Raw genomic sequence first — 19821 nt, forward strand, 5'->3', positions numbered from 1 at the left:
GGTCCTATTGACCCGATCCTATTGCATTCAAACCTTTTGTATTCGCACCTTTAACTGGACACCGCGATGGACATGGGAGAAGCATGCATATCCCGCCTCAACCCCCTTTTTTTGCTCTCCATTGGTCCCTTAATGCTAACTCTGTGAACTTGTCCTTTAGGTTATTAGATGGGCCGAGCCCACTAGTGGGTCCTTGATTACTCCTATCTTTGTCAGGGTCCCAGGCCATGTTGAAGTCCCCTGTCAGTAGAACTTCGGCTTCTACAAAGCCTTCCAATTTCCCTAGCACTTGTTGTTGGAAAATATCCTGTCCCGTATTATGGGCATATACTGTGCCTATTGCGAATGTCCTGTCGTCCAGTCATATCTGGATAAATACATATCTACTGTTGGGATCTGCTAGGGTGCGTATTACTTTAGCCCCAAGTGAATTCCTAAATCCTAACCAGAATCCAGCAGTTGGAATTTTGGAAGGAGCTTGGTAGGTTGTTGCAAACTGATGTAGATTAATTCTAGAACTGTCCCCTTTTATAACGTGTGTCTCTTGTAAGAGGATAATGTCTTCCTCTCCTTTGTTAATTTGGGCCTCATGTTTTTACGCTTCCTGGGTGTATTTAGACCTCGAATGCTGTGTGATAGTATTTTCAGTAGTTTCCCCCCACCCATGGATCAGATGTGTTTGGGGTCCGTCCTACTGTCACCTCATGTGGTTCCTCCTGTATCTCTGTGTTCCCATTGATCTTCCGCCCCACCTTTCCTGTGCCATCTTCAGTAACCTTGTCTCTGACTTCTGAGTAGGTTTGTTATCCAATTGCGGGCCCCTGCTCCGGCTACTATGTGGCTTTAGACACTGCCTCCCCCGCCCACCCTTCTCCCGCTTCCTTTCAGCCTCCACCCTCCAATTCCCTGTCCTCCCTACCCCTATCCGGTCAAGGCTTGGTATCGTGTGATACATCCCAACTTCTTTTGGAAACCAGCCTCTGATTCCCCAGCAAAAATATTTTTGGTCCATTGACCTTTTGTGGATTCCAAGTGGTGCCTTCCCAGGTCCTCCGCTTGGCCTATTTTAAGAGCTTGTTTCTACTTGGTCTCTCATTTTGCGCTCCATGTCTTCTGCTTTCCCTCTCTACTCCATTGTTTTCCATTTAGGCTGGCCGTGTATTATTTTCTTTTCTTTCCCCACCCTCCCTGTGGGCTGTCGTGCATCCACTTTATTCTTTTTCTTCCTCTCTCCGTTTCCATCGGGGGCCCTTCAGTTAATCGCTTCTGTTCCCTGTTGCGGAGGACCAGTCCCATGGCCTTGTCCTCTGTTGGGATGCCCCTCTCCTGTTCTCTCTGGGGTCTGCATCTTCTTCCTTCATTCCTAGTACTGCAAGGCCTTCTGTGCTTGTGGTGACCCTCTGTTGTTTTCCGTCCCCTGAGAAGAGGAGGCCAAAAAGAAATGTCCATTTGTATGGAATCGTTTTATCTACGAGTACCTTCGACAAATGACCCAGCACTCTTCTTTTCAATAATGTAGATGCGGCTAAGTCCTGGAATAGGGAGACTTGCGATCCATTTTGGGCAATAGTTGTCTGACCCCGGGCTGCTCGCATGATTTTCTCTTTCATCTCATAGGAGGTCAATGCTGCTAGCACATCTCGGGGTCTGTCACCCGGACCCGACCTTCTAGGTCCCACCCTATCTATACGATCGATGTGTATATTCTTTGAGGAGGCCTCTGTTATAAGGTTTGCAAAGCATTGCTGTACAAGTAGCTTGAGGTCTGCATCCTTGTTAGTTTCTGCCATGCCTTTTTTGATATTCAACCTTCTGGAGCAGTTTTCGAGGTCCTCTGCCTTGATCTCTAGATTGTGTGTCGCTGTTGCAATTTGATCTAACAGTTCTAAGTTTCGCCTAACATCGTCAGAGAGTTCTGATAGCCCCTGTTCACTGGTGTCCACCTTGTTGCCCAGGGTATTCATTTCCTCTCTGACCTCTTTTAGGGAACTTTTTAACTCTTCTTTTAGGGTCACCATTTGTTCTTGAAACAATATCGACATTCTTTCTTCCATGTCCCTTACTAAGTGCCATATTGTATGGGAGGATAGGTCTGTAGGACCCCCTCCCCCACATTCCCCACCTCTGTGAGGCTCATGACTCGTCAGCGGCCCCCCATGCACCTGGGCCCGGGAGGCAGAATGGCTGCTGATCGACACATAAGGCTACATGACCCGTACTGTAACATATCATAGACACCATTTTGAAAACGCCAACACTCCATTTTAGATGTACTGACCAAAGCCCGAGCGAAATAGCCTGCATGCCCAAGCTGTAGCTTGGCCCCCACTAACCGCGTACAGAGAGCCACGCACTTCCCCCGCACCTCCACCCCATGGCAGATCTGCTGAAGGCCCGTTCTCACGAGCAACCAGACACAAACAAGTATCAGAACAAACACTGTATCGTTTACCTTTGGCAGTACATCACTGCCCTAGAAGTGACCTGACTTGTAGCTGGAGTCTGGAAAATAACAAGAACCATCCCAATCAAACCAGCCCCGACCCTGCATCTAACCCCCAACATTTAAAATATATAGTGTCCATGACCTCTCTCCATTAACCCCCGCCCAGATCACCCAGATCGAGTGCTAACTACACACACCAAACCCCAACGGCTCACAGGGCTGTTTGTAACTGCTAAAATGGATGGTGGGAAGGGATGCAACTTATAATGGTATTAAAGCAAGGATGACCCCCGGCCGCCGCAAGATCTTATGTGCCCCAAAGGTTTAATGAAAGCTCTCCCTAGACCCCACCTTGTGCTAATTAATGATTGCTGTTAATGTACATAGGACAAAAAGAGAAGCAATATATAGAATGCTGTGTATAATGTAGCGGAACAAGTTTAAAAGTGTATGACGATCCTCAAAGGTGTAGAGCTAGTGTGTGCTATAAACAAAACTGTAAACAAACATATTGCGTCTATGCTCCTGAGTACACGACCCAACCTAACACTACCTCATGTTGTTATTCATCTGCCTGTCCTATGGATTACAACTATGTGTTCAAACAACGTAATGTATTATATGCGCTATAGCCAACCCCCATTGCTATGAATGCCGAAATGTATGAAGTTTTAAGCAATAGAAAGATGTAATCATTCTAACGTTACTAACTTTAGCATCTGTCCCCTCTTATGGTATATTGTGCAGTTCAGTGAATAGAGAATCACTTGGAGCTACAAGGTCGTCTCCCCCCCTCCCGCCAAGGCCCGCCAGGGCTTGCTGGTGTTCGAACAGCACAGCCTCACCTCCCCACATTCCTTCTGGACCCGCTTCAAGTATTTACCTCCCCCATGTCCGAGGCCGCCATGGCCAAGCCAAATTAATTATGTGCTACCTGGTCCTAAATCCCACTGCCTTCGAGGGGCCAGAGATGTGCCCCTATTGATCCAAGAGTACTCCAGTTCACCCCAAGTTACTGGGCCGTAGAGACAGTTATTCACCCCTGTACTAACATATCGTAAAACAATCCCTCACCACATCTAACAGAAGAGAATGACAAGGCAGCTTATCCCGTGCCCTCTGACAAGACACCTGGACTTATGACACCTGGCCATTAGGTCAAGATAATTGTACACTGATGTATTGGTGAAGCTTCATATTGCATGCTGTCTCTCCTGTCGCTCATGTGATCGTAGATTAACCTATTGTAGGATTTGCAGGACAACTGGAGTCGTATAATGTGATGAGTGTTTGTGTGTGTGGCCACAAGGGCAAAGTGTTAGTGCAGCTACCAATCATTGACACAGACCGCGTCCGGCCTGGCAGCTCCACCCAGACGAGCCCAGCTGACCCGTCCACCTCACGTTGGCACCACGCAGATGTCCACCAATCCTGGAGCAGCTCATCAATTCGCCACCTATAGCTTAGTCAACACCACCCAATCCCCGAGACTTTGTGCCCCCTATAGTTTACAGCATTTATGATGTAGTTTTGTAATAAATATGACTGTCTTTGCTATTGTCAGACAGAGCACTCTCGGAGCTTGCAGAGTCCTTTGCATGCCCTATATTGGTTTTCATAAAAACCCTTTTACTTCACCCGCACTTGGTCCTGGTCTCATTCCCTCCTGGGGTGTGTCCTTTATTGCATCTCACTGATGGGGGGCTTACTGCCTTATGGGGGACGCTTGCTTTCAATATCTATGCCGACCTGTATATCTTCAGGCTCCTTGGGTTGGGCTCCTGGCACGTTTTCTGGGGGCTTCTATTGGGTTCCGTAACCAGCACCTTTCCAGATGTGCCCTTTTCGTGCCTTTGTTAGCACCTTGTACACCTGGTGTTTGTTTCCCCTGAGGTTTTGGCATCTGAGTGTATTGCGGGGCTGGATGTTGACAGAGGATGTGTGCTGTGGCCGAGAGGCAATCTCACTGTCCTTGTGGCCTCCCAGAGGGGCCAACTGTTGGGCTGCGATTGGCCTCCTGAGTAGCGGATGTTGAAGAGGGCGTTTGTCCACCTCAGATATGGTTTTGTGGGTGTCCCTGCAGGTGGATATCCGGTGGTGGAGTAGTCTCTAAGGCCACGTACTTGTCTCCCAATGTGGTACCCTGTAAACCTGGTGGGGGTCTATTTCTTTCCCTTTGCCCTCCATGCTGTTAATCTCCTGTCATCTTGCGGGGGCCCTCTCAGGGAGCATTTCTTGTGGCTGCACTTTTTATATTTATATTGGGGGGTCATGTGCTTGTTTTGTAGCCAAGTCCGTTAGGTTAGTTTATGCGTTCCAGAGCGGGAGCCTTCTTTTCTCCCTCTCAGGGTTTAGGCTGTACCAAAGGGCTCCCTTATGTTTGGGGCCTTCATTTTGGCAGTTCTTGTTGGTTTATGGCTGTCCCTCAGTGGCCTCCTCCCCATTACTGTCTTTCTGCTGTCCCATCCGCCAGGCCTCCGCTCCCCCCCCCCCCCCCCCCCCGTGCCGGCTCACCTTGCTTGAAGTCTGCACTTCCTCCAGTCCCCGATTCCCTCCCTTTTGTGTTTTAATGGTCGTAGCTTCATTGTGTATTCTGAGTACACTCCGGTGTTGTGTTTCAGATTTCTTTTGCACGATTTTGACATTCATTGTCTCTGCAGAGTAGGTGCAAATGTTTTTGTATGTTTAATATTGCATATATTGTTTTTTCGACATACGACAGTGGACTAGGTCAATCTGTAGGAAGTCAGGCCACATGTATCTAATGCTAACATTTTCAGTAATTTTACAATAACACCATGGCATTTTGTGATGCCTGAACCTTTTGAAAATTGTGCACACATTTCTGTATCATTAAAAATTGATATTTGTATAGGATGTTCATGTTGAGAAAATGTTTTTAAAGATACATTTGACATTGTTTTCTACAAGGGTATGTCCTTTGCATCACCTGTCACAATGTGTAACATAATACATGTGTATGTTTTTCAGTACCTCCAGTGTGGTGTATTTTCTGGGGATAAGTATGTGGACTAATTGTACCTTAGTCACCCTACAAACCTTCCTGTAGCTAAAGTTGACTGCTCTGCTACTCTTCTATTTCAAGAGAGGTTTAGCTTCCCATTTGGAATGGGTGCCTTACTCCACCTTAAGGTTTATTGTTGTATAGCCCTCACCAGAGGCCTGTGCATAAACTGCCTTAACAATGACCAAACATGCATATGGCCTTTCCCCTTCTATACTGACATGACAGATTCAAAAATATAAAAATCGTTGTTGGTGGGTTGCTCAAAGCAATTCCAATGGTGATCATTTATTCAGACCCTTCCACCCATCACTCTTAAGTTTTGTTTGTCATCCTAATTGGGACAGGAATGCCCTGACATTTGTCCTGAGCTTGCTATGCATTGAGACCCAAGCTACACCTTACTGATGAGCCCAATGAGGCTGAAACATGTCTGGGGCTGCTCTGGTCACGCACGGAAGGGATGTAGCATAGCAGTTTGGAATGGCTTCCCTTTGAAGGTGGGACCAAGCCTGAATTGCATATGCTCTAACAGTGGTTTGGAGGGTTGCTAAATCCCAATGCCTAAACATCCAAACAAGTAATCATAGCATGAACAGATGCAATCTCTTTTAACAGCAAGGAAATACGGTTCCATGTCATTTCATCGCAGGATGTTTTTTCCGCAGATTTTTTGTACTAAAAAACTCATCTTTTTTTTATTTTTCCAATCCCCCCATTCGCTTTAATTTTTTTTTTATATTCCCGTACACCCACACCCAATTTATATATTTTTCAACCCCCCCCCCCCCCCAAAAGAATTCGATGAGTTGTTTTCGGGAAAACAAATGCGATAAAAAACCCTGCGAAAAAACATCCTGCGATGAAAGGACGTCGTACCAGAAATACATACTAGGTGGACACATCAAGGTCAGACTGTGCAGGGTTATATGTGCTGTAGATGTGTAAGTGTGCAGTGTTTGTAATGTGTATTTAACTGCATAGGTATGTGTGTGTTATACGAGTGTTGCCTAGCAAGGGAATGTGTGTTCTTGAAGTTCTGCATGCAGAGAAGGGTGTGTGTAAACACACAACCCTTTGGGGGAATTACAATCACTGAACGTAATGGGGGCTAAAACACCTGACAAGAAAGGAAGCCAAACCTCTCTTAAAAGTGTGTTATGTGGGCAGAGCAACAAGGCTAAACTCTCAGGCAGGGATAGCAGGCTGAAAAAAAGGCGCAATTAGTTTACATACTTATCTCTAGAAAAAAACACAACACTGATGCATGGAAAAATACCTACATTTATTATGTTACACATATAGATCTCTATCGGGTCCAAGAAGTACTTAACACATAATAAGCAGTATTTAAAAGACTTAGTATAATATAAAAAGAGTAAATGTCTAAAAGGATTGTCGTCACTCCACTAGATACTACTATCCCAGATAGGCACCCAACATAAACAGAGGAGGGGGTGCAGAGCAAGGGCACCACACAAACTAGAGGAGGAGGTAAAATCCCCTTCGGGCCTGCACAATTAAGTAGTGTCCTAAAGATATAACCCACCCGTTATATATGATGGGTCCTAGACAGGGGACAGGACCATACGCATTTAGGAAAAGTGTAGGCAGAAAAGGGAACCCAGCATTTTAAACCTACCGGCAAAATAGTCCTAAAACTGCACACATGATGAAACACAATTCCTACACAGAGCACAAGGCTTCCAAGAATTCGGGATACATTTTAGCAAAAACATTCACTCACAGGAAAACCCTTTACACAGTCCCCAACATTATGCACAGTGTAGCCAGCATTCACTTTTACAGGACACAAGAGTAGAACTTTTAAAAATGGATGCCAAGTGCTAAAAATCCAGTATTTGGCCTGGAACCGCTTGTATGGATGTAGTTCTGTTTTACCCTCCAGGTACGGATTCTTCCGCAAACAACCTCAGGGAGGACCAGAGGAGACCTCAATTGAAAGACAAGAGAACGAACGAGCACCCTTGGAGGAAGGTGCAGAGCAGGAGCACCCCCAATGTAAGCCTATGGGAAATGCGGTTCAGACTTGCCTCCAGAGAATCTTAACCCCAGACCAGAGGGACCTCTGAGGGTTTCTTTAATAATCGTCCTCCCAGGACTCCGAGATAAGTAATCACATCAGATTCATCAAAAAGGGCTCCAGCACAGAGAAACAACCCGGGTAAGTACAGGCTTCTTTCCTAGGTGCAGTATGTGGTGCACAGGGGCTTGAACCCAGAGCCAACATTGACCCTAATGACCCAGAAAAGGAACAAACAGCCTGCCCACAGCATCCATCTTCAAGCCTGGAGCAAAGAATCTTGCAAGAAAGACTCAGGGAATTCGCAAAGTTGGATTCTGGCAGCTCAGGTCACAAACTGTGCCATCTCAGCAGAAAACTATCCCAGGTTAGGGATTATTGGGACATATTTTCATGTTGCTGCTTTCCTCCCATAAACCTCTATGGGACACCCTTCCCTTTTGTCCTGGCTGTTTGGAGGTAAGTAAAGCCTTTTGTTTCACTTTTCAGGTCTTTTTGTTCATTCTTATAGGGAATCTGATCAGTCCATAAGACATTAATCAGAGAGATTGTCTCTGTTAGTGAATTTCTTGTATTGCTACAATTGCACAAACCATTTTACAGTGAAGTGCAGTAAGGATACTTTGTATCCTTATAACTTTTTATGTAGTGGCTTGTTGGTAACATTTACAATGCGCACAGGACCAGCTGATTGCAGCGGATACTTTTCTACCATGTTTTAAACTTTTGCCTCTTTAACGCAAATGCCTACTAAAGGTGGCTAGCACTGAAGGATGGCTGTGCCACAAGGTTTTTGCTTGTTCTTTGGCCGTATTGTTCTTTTGACTATTCTGAAGCCCTTTCCTAGGGAAGGCTGCTGCTTACCTGGGCAAAAGGTCAGTGTGTGTGTTTGTGAGGCAGTACACATCCTGGTGCCTGAATGTCTGTTGCTTGGGAAAATGTTGTTGCAAGTGGCTTTCCCAAGATTGGATAGTCATTGCCAGTTTAATTGGTGCAGACCCTTACCATTGGTGGCCCTGGGCGAGCTTCCAGTCCAGATCTTGACAAAAGGAGGACTTTCCCAACCATTCTTCAGATCATCGTTGGAGCCAAGTCCTTTAAAAAGAAGAACAGCCCGTTGATGACCTGAGCACAACCCCTGCAGCTGACCAGCACCAACTCCAATGGAGTCCCGATGAAGCCCTGCTCCTCTGCCTGATTCCAAGACCACCCTCATTAGTACTTTGACCCATGGACCTGTGGAAAAAAACAGCATCGACCCAAAATCCAGGGTGGATTTTGGAAATCCATCTTAACCAGGATAATTCACCCTAAAACCCCAGCAGATAAAGCAGAGTGTTGGTGTCCCAGCACACAGAAGATCCTGGTGGTAAACTGCAGGAAACGGTTATGATATGCAAGGCTCGACAGATGAAGGGAGGCAGCAGGAGCATTCAGAAAGGCCTAACTTGACCTTCAGAGGCAGACAGCCCAAAGAGGGACTACCCAAACCACTGTAAACCCCAGTTTGGCCAGCCAAAGATTAAAAATGGTAAAAACAGCAGGAATTGGCAGGAAAAACATCTTCGGCAGGTCGGCAGTAGCAAGTCATTTTGCCGCAGGAGCCGGTTTGCCGTGGTCGGTTCCGCGCAATTTCAAAGAACAGGGCTTCGTGACTGAACATTGTACCTTTTCAATTAACAGTGCACACATTGCCATTTTAGTAAAAAAAAAAAATATACAATTAGGGCCGTCGCCAACCATGGCCTGCAGAGCTGCGTGATTGAACAGTTACCCGCAAGGCCATAAAGATCTTATCGATTTTATTTGCAGCAGTTACTTGTATTAGGCGTTATGACCATAACTTATTCTTAATGACCTACGTTAACATAAGTAACTGGTGCATTTCAAAATAATAAGATCTCGATAGCCTGGTGGTTAGCTCTACGGTCTCGCAGCCCTGCAGGCCACGATTTGCGACAGCATCAATAATTTTTTTAATGTATTCAACAAATTGTACTGCTGCTATGAAACATGCTGGCGCCAAAACATCCATGCGTCGGACTGGTTTTGCCTAACAGTCCGTGCCAAATCGTGATGTACCTTGCAGGGACTAGGCATGGCATTCAGTACCACTGCAAATAGGGGCTGGCCAAATGCCAACCCGCAATCACTAGAGACAAAGGTTCAGATGACCAACCATACTGGTTGGTCCATAGGACTGCCACTCAGCCTAGACTACACCCACTGGAAGTGAGAGGGAGTGCTCGGGGACCCACACCCGCCTAAACCAGTTTAAACCAATATGGAGGCTGCCATGTGGACTCACAAAGAGCTCACCTGGTCCGGACACATTTTGTGTCTTCCTTGTGATTGCCCTGAATAAAGGGAGCCCTAAAACACAAAATGTCTGAGAGCAGGACTTCAAAAATATGCATTGGTGCCCCCAATGGCTTCAAAAACATTGCATTGGGCTACCAATGCAGTAGAATGGGGTGCGCCCTTGATGAGGTCAAATCCAAGGTACAGCTGTGTGTGCGCGTGCGTGCGACCTATAGGAGTCAAGCTGGGATGGAGCGAAAGTGCACAGCTCTTTGTCATAGGTACGTGGCTGTTACTGCACAGTTGTGTGTGTGCGCTTCGTATGGGAATGTTACTGCACAAGGAAGTATAAGTTAAAGAAGTATAACTTTCACACAGCTGCATGTGTATTAGACAATTCCTTGCATACGAAAACGTTGGTTTGGTTTAGTTATACATTTAGGTGTTTTGCATAAGGCTACATGTCTTTCTACCTAGTACACATAATCATATTGGGAATCTGGCTTTGTGTGCTTGCCTGATTAATCTGAAATATTTCCTCTAGAGAAGGAAAGGCTAGCACCCAGTTGAGTATTCTCTGATTGGTGGAGCTCAGCCGCCTGGCTGGGAATGAGGCTTGGTCCTGGTCCTGTCTACAATATGTTAAAATCTAGACTTCACTTCCCCTGCTTGAAAAGCAGTTAGGACAGTTGCCAGTGCAAGCACAAAGACAACAAGGGACCACTCCTCACCCGACATTGCTACTAGACTCTCACCATCCAATGCTGGGTCCTGGCAATGCCCAATACAGAGCAAAGTAAATTACAGCATACTTACTACTTAGGCCCTGAATGGGCAGGTTTTATGGAGAGGAAAGATGGAAGGAACTACGGACACGCTCTCAAAGGAGGGTGGCCTTGACGCCCCTGTGCACAATGCCCTTTCTGGGCTGCTTGGAAGTTCTTGATGCCTGCTGCAGCGTTTGCTATATTGACGTGGGCAGGCTGGATCTCCCCATCTGCATAATGCAGCCGTGCCCATCCTCCTCTGCCTTGAGTGCAGTTCCATCCAGCTACTAAAAGAAGGCAGCAGGATGCCGCGTGGTCCTTGCTGGTATAGAGTGTGTTTACCAGAGAGAACTCAGGGGTGGGGGGAAGAGAGTGTGGGGTGGTACTATATTCTGATGAACTGCTGAAAAGCAATGGGATCTTTTAATGTAATGAAGTCCCCAGCTTCATCTTATTGGTAGATGCTGGCGTCGAAAAGGGGCTGGGTGATGCCACAAGGCAGATGATGCTGGGACCAGTGGCAGCCTAGGCACTAGCCCTGGCTACCCCCGCCACGCCACATGTGGGAGATTTGTTGATTAGGAAGATACTGTCCCTTTAAGGGAATCGGTTACTGGAGGCGACCCTGCAGAGCGAGTATTGCTACCTGCATGTGCAGCTCAGCATGGGACACAAACGAAGACAGAAAGCGTGTGCAGTTAAGCAATCCCCTTACAAGATCGCCACACATGTAAACACAAGGCCTGATAGGTGAAGGGATTCCTCCCAAATGGCAAAGCCAGCAGAGAGAGGAACGCACCTAGGGAGGGATTAACAAACTACAAGTGGCAATTCAACACTATAAGCGATCAGAGAAGATGCTAGGGGAAGCCTATAGTGGGTGGAAGAAGAAGCCTGAGGGGAAACAGAGGAGCTATAGAAGAAGCAAACGGACAGACAAAAAGAAAGGGCAGGAATAAGAGATGGTCCCCCTGGTATGAGTTTGTGGTGGGATGTCGGAGTGAACGGAGGATAGCACAGGGGCAACGCGCTGGTCTTGAAAGAAAGACCACACAGTGCAACAGAGTTTCGAATCCTGGATCCATGCTTAGAAACCAAACTCAGGTATGGTATTAGGCGCTATAAAAAACAATGAAATAAATAAATATCGAGGAGGAGACCGTTTGGATTGTAAGGCCGTAGAACCCAGACCCAGAGTTATGGAGGTGGTGAGAGGCCTAGAGAAGATCCTGGAAAGACTTTATGGTGGCTTCCTGCGTACCTTTGGTTCAAAGCCTTAGTTTAAGGCCAGCTTCACTGCAACACCAACTACAGAATCAACCATCATGCTCCAGTACAGATGATTCTATATCATAATCCCAACTGTTGAATGCCACACTGAAAAATGCTGCTTTCTCTTAGTCTGATTTTGCGCGGCCTTCAATGGCCGTGATTATGACATTTTTAGGGGGTTTCACACCACGAACCCTCTGGAGGATGCTCCCCATCCTCCCACACCTTTTTTCAATAGGGGGGGGTCACCCCGAACACCCCTTTGCTTCCCTGCCAAGAACACTGCGACAAGGCCCCCCCCAAGCCCTAAGGTACAGGCACGCAATTACCTGGTTGCATCGCCCGTCATTATCATCTTCCTGCCAGGCTGGGCAGGACAGCCACTGCGCCCACTTGTAAGCGGTGAGAGTCGTGGCAGTCTTTTTTTGCCCACAATCAATACAGATCACGGACAAAATACCTAATATTCTACAGACCTGAAACTCTGAAGTGAGGGAAACTCCCCACCATATACTAGCTACACCAGAGCATCACATGGGAGAGAACCAGAGACAGACTTTGCTGCAGACTAAAACGACTAGTGTGAGATACATTTTTCCTGGAATTCATTATGCTCTATTGAGCTCATATGTCCACATTTGATTATGTTTGTGAAAGTTGCTGGGAAGGAGCCTGGCTGACCTGAACAAGAACTGAAAGAAAATTTGCTTTGGACGTTTGTGAACCTTCCCGATAGAAATCTTTGTACATTCTTTGATGCACAACCATTATGATCATAACTGAGTTACTTTTCTAACACATTTTTTAACCTGAGGTACTTGATTTAGTGCAGCCTGGCCTATAAAACCCTATTAAAAACTGGGTGAAAACATATTCCATGTCTGGCCTCTGTTTGAGCCTTATACATTTGTGACGGTATGTCCAATAGTGACTGAGCTGTCAGAAAAAATCTATATTTTCTTAAAGGCTCATCAACTCTTCCTTGTGCTGGGCACAAATATTAGTTGTCTGCAATAGTGCAGCTCTGCAGCACAGCATGGCGTGACCGTGGCCTAGAGCATATCGCCCTAACAATAGAAACATTTAGTATTTCCAAAACACGTGTGGTGACCCTCCTGCCCTGTTTCGACCCAATATGAAGGACCAACCTGGATGGACATTCCCACAGGGCAGCTAAGCCATGGTGACCCAGCCACTTTCACCTCATACTGATCTCTTCCCATACATCGGTGAAGGTAACAGCATCCCTGGAATGTCTCGGACATAGGAAGGGAGCCCTGTGGAAACAAAACACAAAAATGGTCATTAAGTTATCTTGCTGATCCTTCTGCCTCAAGGCCTCATTTTTCGAATTGATGGGTCCTAGAGAGGGCCATATGCCCCACTAGTTAGAGGGGGTATAGTAAATACCAGCAATAGCAGATCTTCCTTGGCAAGTGTGGAGAAGAAGCAGCGGCTGTCAGAATGGTAGATTTCCCCAAAGCGGTTCTCTCGTGCCGTATGCACACTGTTGCCACTGACCCAACACTCGCTCTGTTGAAACAAGAGTGAAAGAGTGAAGAACACATGTCTAGTACATTCAAATTAATTCTAAGCAGCATCATAGTGAGGGAATAGGGGAGAACAGGCAAAAGGCGTTCAATCGCACTATCTAGAAACATTGTTAGGACAGAAAGTCACTTTTCCTCACATGAGCAAGCCTCCCAATGCATCATTTCATTTTTAGCTTGCTTATTTTTTTTTTATTGTGTATACAGTTTAAAAACTATTACACATAAATAGCATATATAATAAGAAAAAGAGACATCAATTTCATTCATTTACAGAAAACAATCACCAGACTAACTCATAAAAAAAGAGTTATTACATCTCATTTCAATCTACAAACATTTCAAGAATAAAAACAAATAAAACGCAAAATAAACACAATCAACATACTGCTAATAGAGGGTTGACAGAGGCCAAGCCTAACAGTCGGCAGTTATAGAATATCTGACATAGCGATCAACAATTTTAGAGTTCCTCCACCGATTTAACATCATCTTCAAACTTACGCTGTAGCTTATCAACGCATTTCCATACCTGCGTTATGGCAATGATCTTGCTACGGCTATAGCCTGACAAACATAGTAGCCAGAATGATTGGTTGGCTATATCATCCAGAGCATCCACAAATTTAGAATAGTATTTCTCACAGGTAGATCTCACCTCAGGACACTTAGTGAGAACATGTCTAACTGACTCTATTTCCTGTCTGTCAAAGCAGATTCTACATGTTCTTTCGTGTTCAGGTATTCCTGCCCAAGAGCCTCTGATTGGAAGTAAATCAAGGCGATTCAGCCTGATATTCAAAAACATCCTGTGTGTTACCATAGATGGGAGAAGTATTCTTGGGGCTTCTTATATTTAAAGGCCATCATAGAGAAGGTGCAAAGGGACTTCATTTTAGCTACCTTCTCGTGACTATTGATCTGTTTCTTGTGCTGTTTTTGTCCACGGTGATACTTTAACTTATTTTTATTTGCATTCAATTGAAAACACCTTTTTAGCAAAAGAAATCACCATATGATACAACAAGAAAATAAAAAAGGAGAAGAGAAATCCATATTTCCACCAGGTCTAGGAACCATTCTTTGATGTTTACCTTAAAGTAGATTAGTTGACTACCGCTATTAAAAATTTGGGCTTGCTTCCTTCAATCTGAGTTCTCCACCAGACTTTTGAGTCAAGAATCTGAAACTCAGATAAGAAAGTGCCGAATTGAGATGTACGTGCCTCGTTGCGGGCCGGACAAGACGTTATGAGATGTTTCAAGATTTCTACCATGGAGTCGTCTTTACAGTAACGGCATGTGTTCTCTTCTGACAAACGTCGGATTGCCCGAATCTCGTGATACTTTTTTCCAAATCTTCACTGATGACTGCAACTCTTTTTTTGACGTGCTGCCCAGTAGCCCATAACGAGTTAGCTAGAGTGGGGTTACTCCCAAAGTGCCCTACATTGTATTGGGTGAGGCTCCACACCCAGAAAGTGTGTCCATGTCACAGGCGCATGGCATCAATATACATTTATCTTAATTGAAGCATACTGTGGCCTTTTGACCTCTAAGGTAGACACTTGCTCCCCTAAAAGAAGCAACATTGTTTCCTGGTATTTAAAGCACTAAGACCTAGCCATTTTGTTTGTGGTCCTTCTTGTATGAATTCCACAGTTCAAACGGAAATCCAGGCTGTTTGCCTATGTGCTTGCAGGCTCAAGAGTTTACAACCTCAATCAACATCACTGTGAATAGCTTCACTGTTGACAGGGATGTGGGAATGAGCTTGCCACCACTGATTGGAAGGTCACCAAACTTTGTATGTAGCATGGATTGGGATTGGAACCTGTGTCTATATTGTTAATATGGATTTCCAAAATCACCCAGGGGGTTGACTTCTGGGAGGCCAACCTATTATGGTGAACAGGGAAGCTACTGAAGGTCAGCCAAACACAATCAAGGTAGGTGGAAGAGCAGTAAGGCTTATACTCGGGAGGGGTGAGAGTGGATTAGGGATACAATGGGTCCATACAGAACACCAGTAATTCCAGTAAGTACAAACATATACAATGATTTATTAGGCCTTTAAAATACACACTAAGCAAATGAAACCTTCAGGCAAATATTGTCACACTTGTCTTGCTGGGCAGCTGGCAAACGTCTCAAGGCAAAGGGCAACCCCTATCCCAGCTGCCCCTGTTTCCCTGTGGAAACCGGACAGGACATCCTACAGCGACAACGGGCTAATGTGGTATGGGCAGGGAGCACAGCCATTACTGTGCTACGGTAAAATCCAGCCACTCCTACATAGCTACCACCTACTCTGAACATTTTATTGATATGCACTGTGCTCTTCAGTTTGCCTTAGCGTTGCCAATGCATTGCACCTAGAAACACTGCGAAGGGTAGCCTATGTATTGCACTTAGAAGAACTGTGAAGGGTAGCCTATGCATAACAACTTGGAAGTACTGCGAAGTTAGCGAAGGTATTGCACTTAGAAGAGCATAGAGAGTAGCCAATATACTAACAACCATGGCTCCTGCTTCTCTACCGCAAATACCACACATGCCCCATCAGCCAACCAAACCACACACAAAACACACATCAACATAACAAACATCCAAAATCAATTAACATTCCCCAAAACTGGGCCTTACCCCTCTGGATACAACAAGCCAGCACATCAAACCCACTTAGAAAACAGACGTGCACAGAGCGCCAGTTTCTCCTGGTTCTGCACGCTTCAACAGAAGAGCAAAATTTCTATCCTATCCCTCACTAACCCACACAGCCCTCTGTTTTACAGAGCCATGTGAGCACCTGGAGACTATGCCAGTGGGTAACAATGTGCGGTATTAGACAACGTAGCATAACACTTACTATAAAAACACAAAATATATATATATATATATATATTTAAAAAAAACCCATTACCCGATCCGTGATGGAAACGGGATAAGGTTAGCGGAATGCACTCCCAAAAACAAATAGAGAAAGCCAAAATGACCCTCGTTACAGAGGCAAAAAAACCATAGTTCGTCCAGACTGACATACCTTTATTTTAAAGTCAGCATGGATAAGAAAAAAGCACAGAATACAACGCGTTTCACGGTAAACAAACCGCTTGGTCACGTAGGAAAAGTGCAAACACAGACAAGGTGACTATCTATAAATTCATACATCTCTATCCCAAGTGCTCAGTGAGGAATGTCTCCAAAGCAATTAACTACTGTCACGATTCCAACAAGGCAGACATCTTAACTTGCACAAAAGCCTGCCGATTTACCTTGATTTAAACATGTCAAACTTATTTTGAACACTTTGCATGATAACGTTGGCAGTTTCGGTTTACATAACCTGATACCAAAGTTTCTAAACAGTTACATTAATAGAAAATATAAATGCATAATGCAAAGAATTTCTCGAAAATGCATAATTTCGAAACTGTTTGTCAAGCATTTATGCTCTATGCATGCCTCCAGTGTTGTCATTTCAGCATGTTTTTTCAATAATATGCCCAAAAAATATATGCGGGCAGTGGAACTCTGAGAATTGCTGTTCAAAAATGTTGCTCTTTAAAATATAATGCAATGCCATTTTGCCCGTTTAGCCCGTAATATTGAGCAAAACATGAAAGCTTACAAAATGTGAAAGCACTGGAGGCATTGATGGCCCCAAAATGCATGCTAGCTCTGATATCGTTCAAAGTTAACCAATAATAGTGGACGGGAGGATATCCATGGAGGAAAAGTCTCTATTACTGGCATGGATAAATAAAGTGTCTATTGTATGCAGGATGACGGTAACTGCCAGCTTCCCTGTGCAAATATGCAAAGCAGCATCATCATGGATATAATCCACAATTTTGTTGTATCCTATAAAGTGCATAGTGCATATACATTATAAAGTGCTTAGTGCATGTAAACATATGGTCAGCAACAGACAATAGACCTGTACAAATAAGCAACCAAATATATAATGCCTATTTTTATAATAAACCTGGATTCCTGTCTCAAAGCAATATTGACATAAGGCAACATAAGCAACAAAGTTACATGGTCCCACAGAATCAAACACAAGTGTGCACAGGAAAAGCCTGCGAATGTAGTGGAATCTGAGAGAGAGAATTATAAACCAAGGGAGAGAAGACAATACCAAAAAACAATATGTCCCTAAAGGTTGTGAGCCTGTGTGCACTAATCCAAAGAACAGAAAAGTAAATTCAATGTTAAAATGGGACACAACAATGTGTGTCCTAGTTTTAAAACCTAAGCTTCATATTTTCCTCTGTTATACAAGAAGTTTGTCAAAAAATATATCATAAACCAATAATCACAATAAGCCAACCTAGGATATAAATCAAAGAGGTTACTTAATTACATAAACAGTGTAATCACTTGTAAACCCTCCAGTATTGAAAAACCTTGGCGGCCCAGGGCAAGGAGACAACTAGCCCAACTTGAAGGAAACCAAAAAGAGAGAAAGAATAAAAGAGAAAAGAAAAAGATAGAGGTGCATGAAATGTACAAAATATACAAATTGCAATAATAGCCCAACATTATGACTATCAAACCTCTTAAACACGCACTTCAACCAAAATTAATATGTACAGCTAAATGATAACCTGTGCATTTGAAGTAATAGAATGGTAAGTGTCCAAAGGAGCATCGTACAAAAAGTCAATCAATCAATAAAGATGGAACACAAGAAAATTGATTTGCTCATCCAATGATTATCAAAATCGCAAAGGAAAGTGCGTAGACCATATGGTGTCTTATAGGGAGAAGAACATATATGGAAAACATAATTAAGTTCCTAAAAATGTATAGAGCTCTTCATCCAAATTGTGACCTCTTGGCTTTTTAGTTTCTAGGTCCAAAATGCATTTAGTTTCCAATGGTCTCAATACCAATTCTCTGTTTCCACCTCTAGGGTGTTTAGCTATGGTATGAATGCCAAAAAATGTGAAACCATCCAGTTTACTGTTGTGTACTTCTTTGAAATGCACAGCCATAGGGTAGGTAGCATCCACATTCTTAATAGCCCTGATATGCTGTAACATACGCAGCTTAAGTCTTCCTATGGTACTACCAACGTACCACTTGTCACAGGGACACTTGAGCACATAAACCACGTACTCAGTGTCACAAGTGATTCGTGTCACGATTGGAATAGTCTTGCCCAAAATGGGATGTTGGTAATTGGAGACATCTGTGGCATACTGGCAGGCCTTGCATTTCCTGCATTATATATATATAATACGTTACTCACCGTAATCTTATTTTTGATGCATGTATCGGCTTAGATTCACATGCTCTGCGCAGGCCGACATCTAGAGAAGCTGCAAAGTATTGCACATGAGGTTTTTCCAAGTTCGAAAAGGGACATCGACAGAGCGTGTTTGTAATACTATCCCTTGCCTGATGTACCCTGTACCCATGATCCCTCATGCATTGAGGATTATTTGTTTCTAACAAGAGGAGGTGCAAGTTGTAAGCATGGCGTGTAGGTATGTAGAGACCATGAGGTGTGAAATATCTATGTTTTTCTCAAGAACCTTCAACTCCAAGAGGGGAGGAAGGGCGGGTGCATGTGAATCTAAGCAGATACAAGCATCAGAAATACGATTACGGTGAATAATGTATAGCTTCTGAGGCTTGTGGATCTGCTCAGAATCACATGCTCTGCATAGTTTAGCGAGCAGTATTAGTAGGAGGAGGTGGGTTGTTTGAAGGTAGCGCTGCAAAGAGATTTTTCAACACCACTTGTCTCTCCAATGTATCACCCTTAGAATGTGTGTCTAGACAATAGTGTTGGGTGGAAGTGTGTACTGAATTCCAAGTGGCAGCTTTGCAGATGGCATCTATGGGCACATTTGCTATGAAGGCTGGAGTTGCTCCTGTGCCTCGGGTTGAGTGTGCTCTGGGTTTAAATGGCAATGTACTCCTGGCAAGAGAATAGCAAAATTGGATGGAGTTGACAATCCATTTAGAAATTGCTGCTTTAGAGATAGGGTCCTCTTCTCTTTCAGCAGCTATAGATAAACAAAAAAATGTTTTTCGGATGGGTATGGTCTTTTGAAGGTAGAACATGATAGCTTTCGTGTATGACGGATTTTTTTCTGCTGCATTTGTCGGGTTTTGGAAAAACGCAGGAAGTTCTATAGTTTGGTTCACATGAAATGTGTCCTTGTGTATAATTGCAAAGGGATCTTGTACTGACAGAGCCTGCAGTTCACTGATCCTTCTAATAGATGTAACGGCTATAAGAAAGGCTGTTTTTATGTCTCAGATGTTTAAGGCTGGCCTTGTACATAGACTCGAAGGGGGTCCCCATGAGCCCTGTGAGTACGATATTGGGGCCCCAGCCAGGAGTAGGATTAGAACCTGTGGGTATAGTTTTATAACACCCTCCATGACAGCTTTAAC

At 44.4% G+C, this 19821-nt stretch overlaps 1 protein-coding gene across 1 annotated transcript in view; it reads right to left on the reverse strand.

Annotated features, from left to right (window-relative positions):
- The window catches only part of LOC138521228 (ciliated left-right organizer metallopeptidase-like), a 579350-nt gene that overhangs the window by 66276 nt on the left and 493253 nt on the right, over positions 1–19821 (reverse strand). The window contains exons 10-11 of the mRNA XM_069633917.1: positions 13266–13388; positions 13004–13132 (exon numbers count right to left, since the gene is read on the reverse strand). Coding sequence (XP_069490018.1) covers positions 13004–13132; positions 13266–13388 — 252 coding nt within the window. The remainder of the gene's footprint in view (positions 1–13003; positions 13133–13265; positions 13389–19821) is intronic.

Source organism: Ambystoma mexicanum, chromosome 13 (genome assembly GCF_040938575.1).
Source record: "Ambystoma mexicanum isolate Mex_15411 chromosome 13, UKY_AmexF1_1, whole genome shotgun sequence".
Classification (NCBI taxonomy): Eukaryota; Metazoa; Chordata; class Amphibia; order Caudata; family Ambystomatidae; genus Ambystoma; species Ambystoma mexicanum.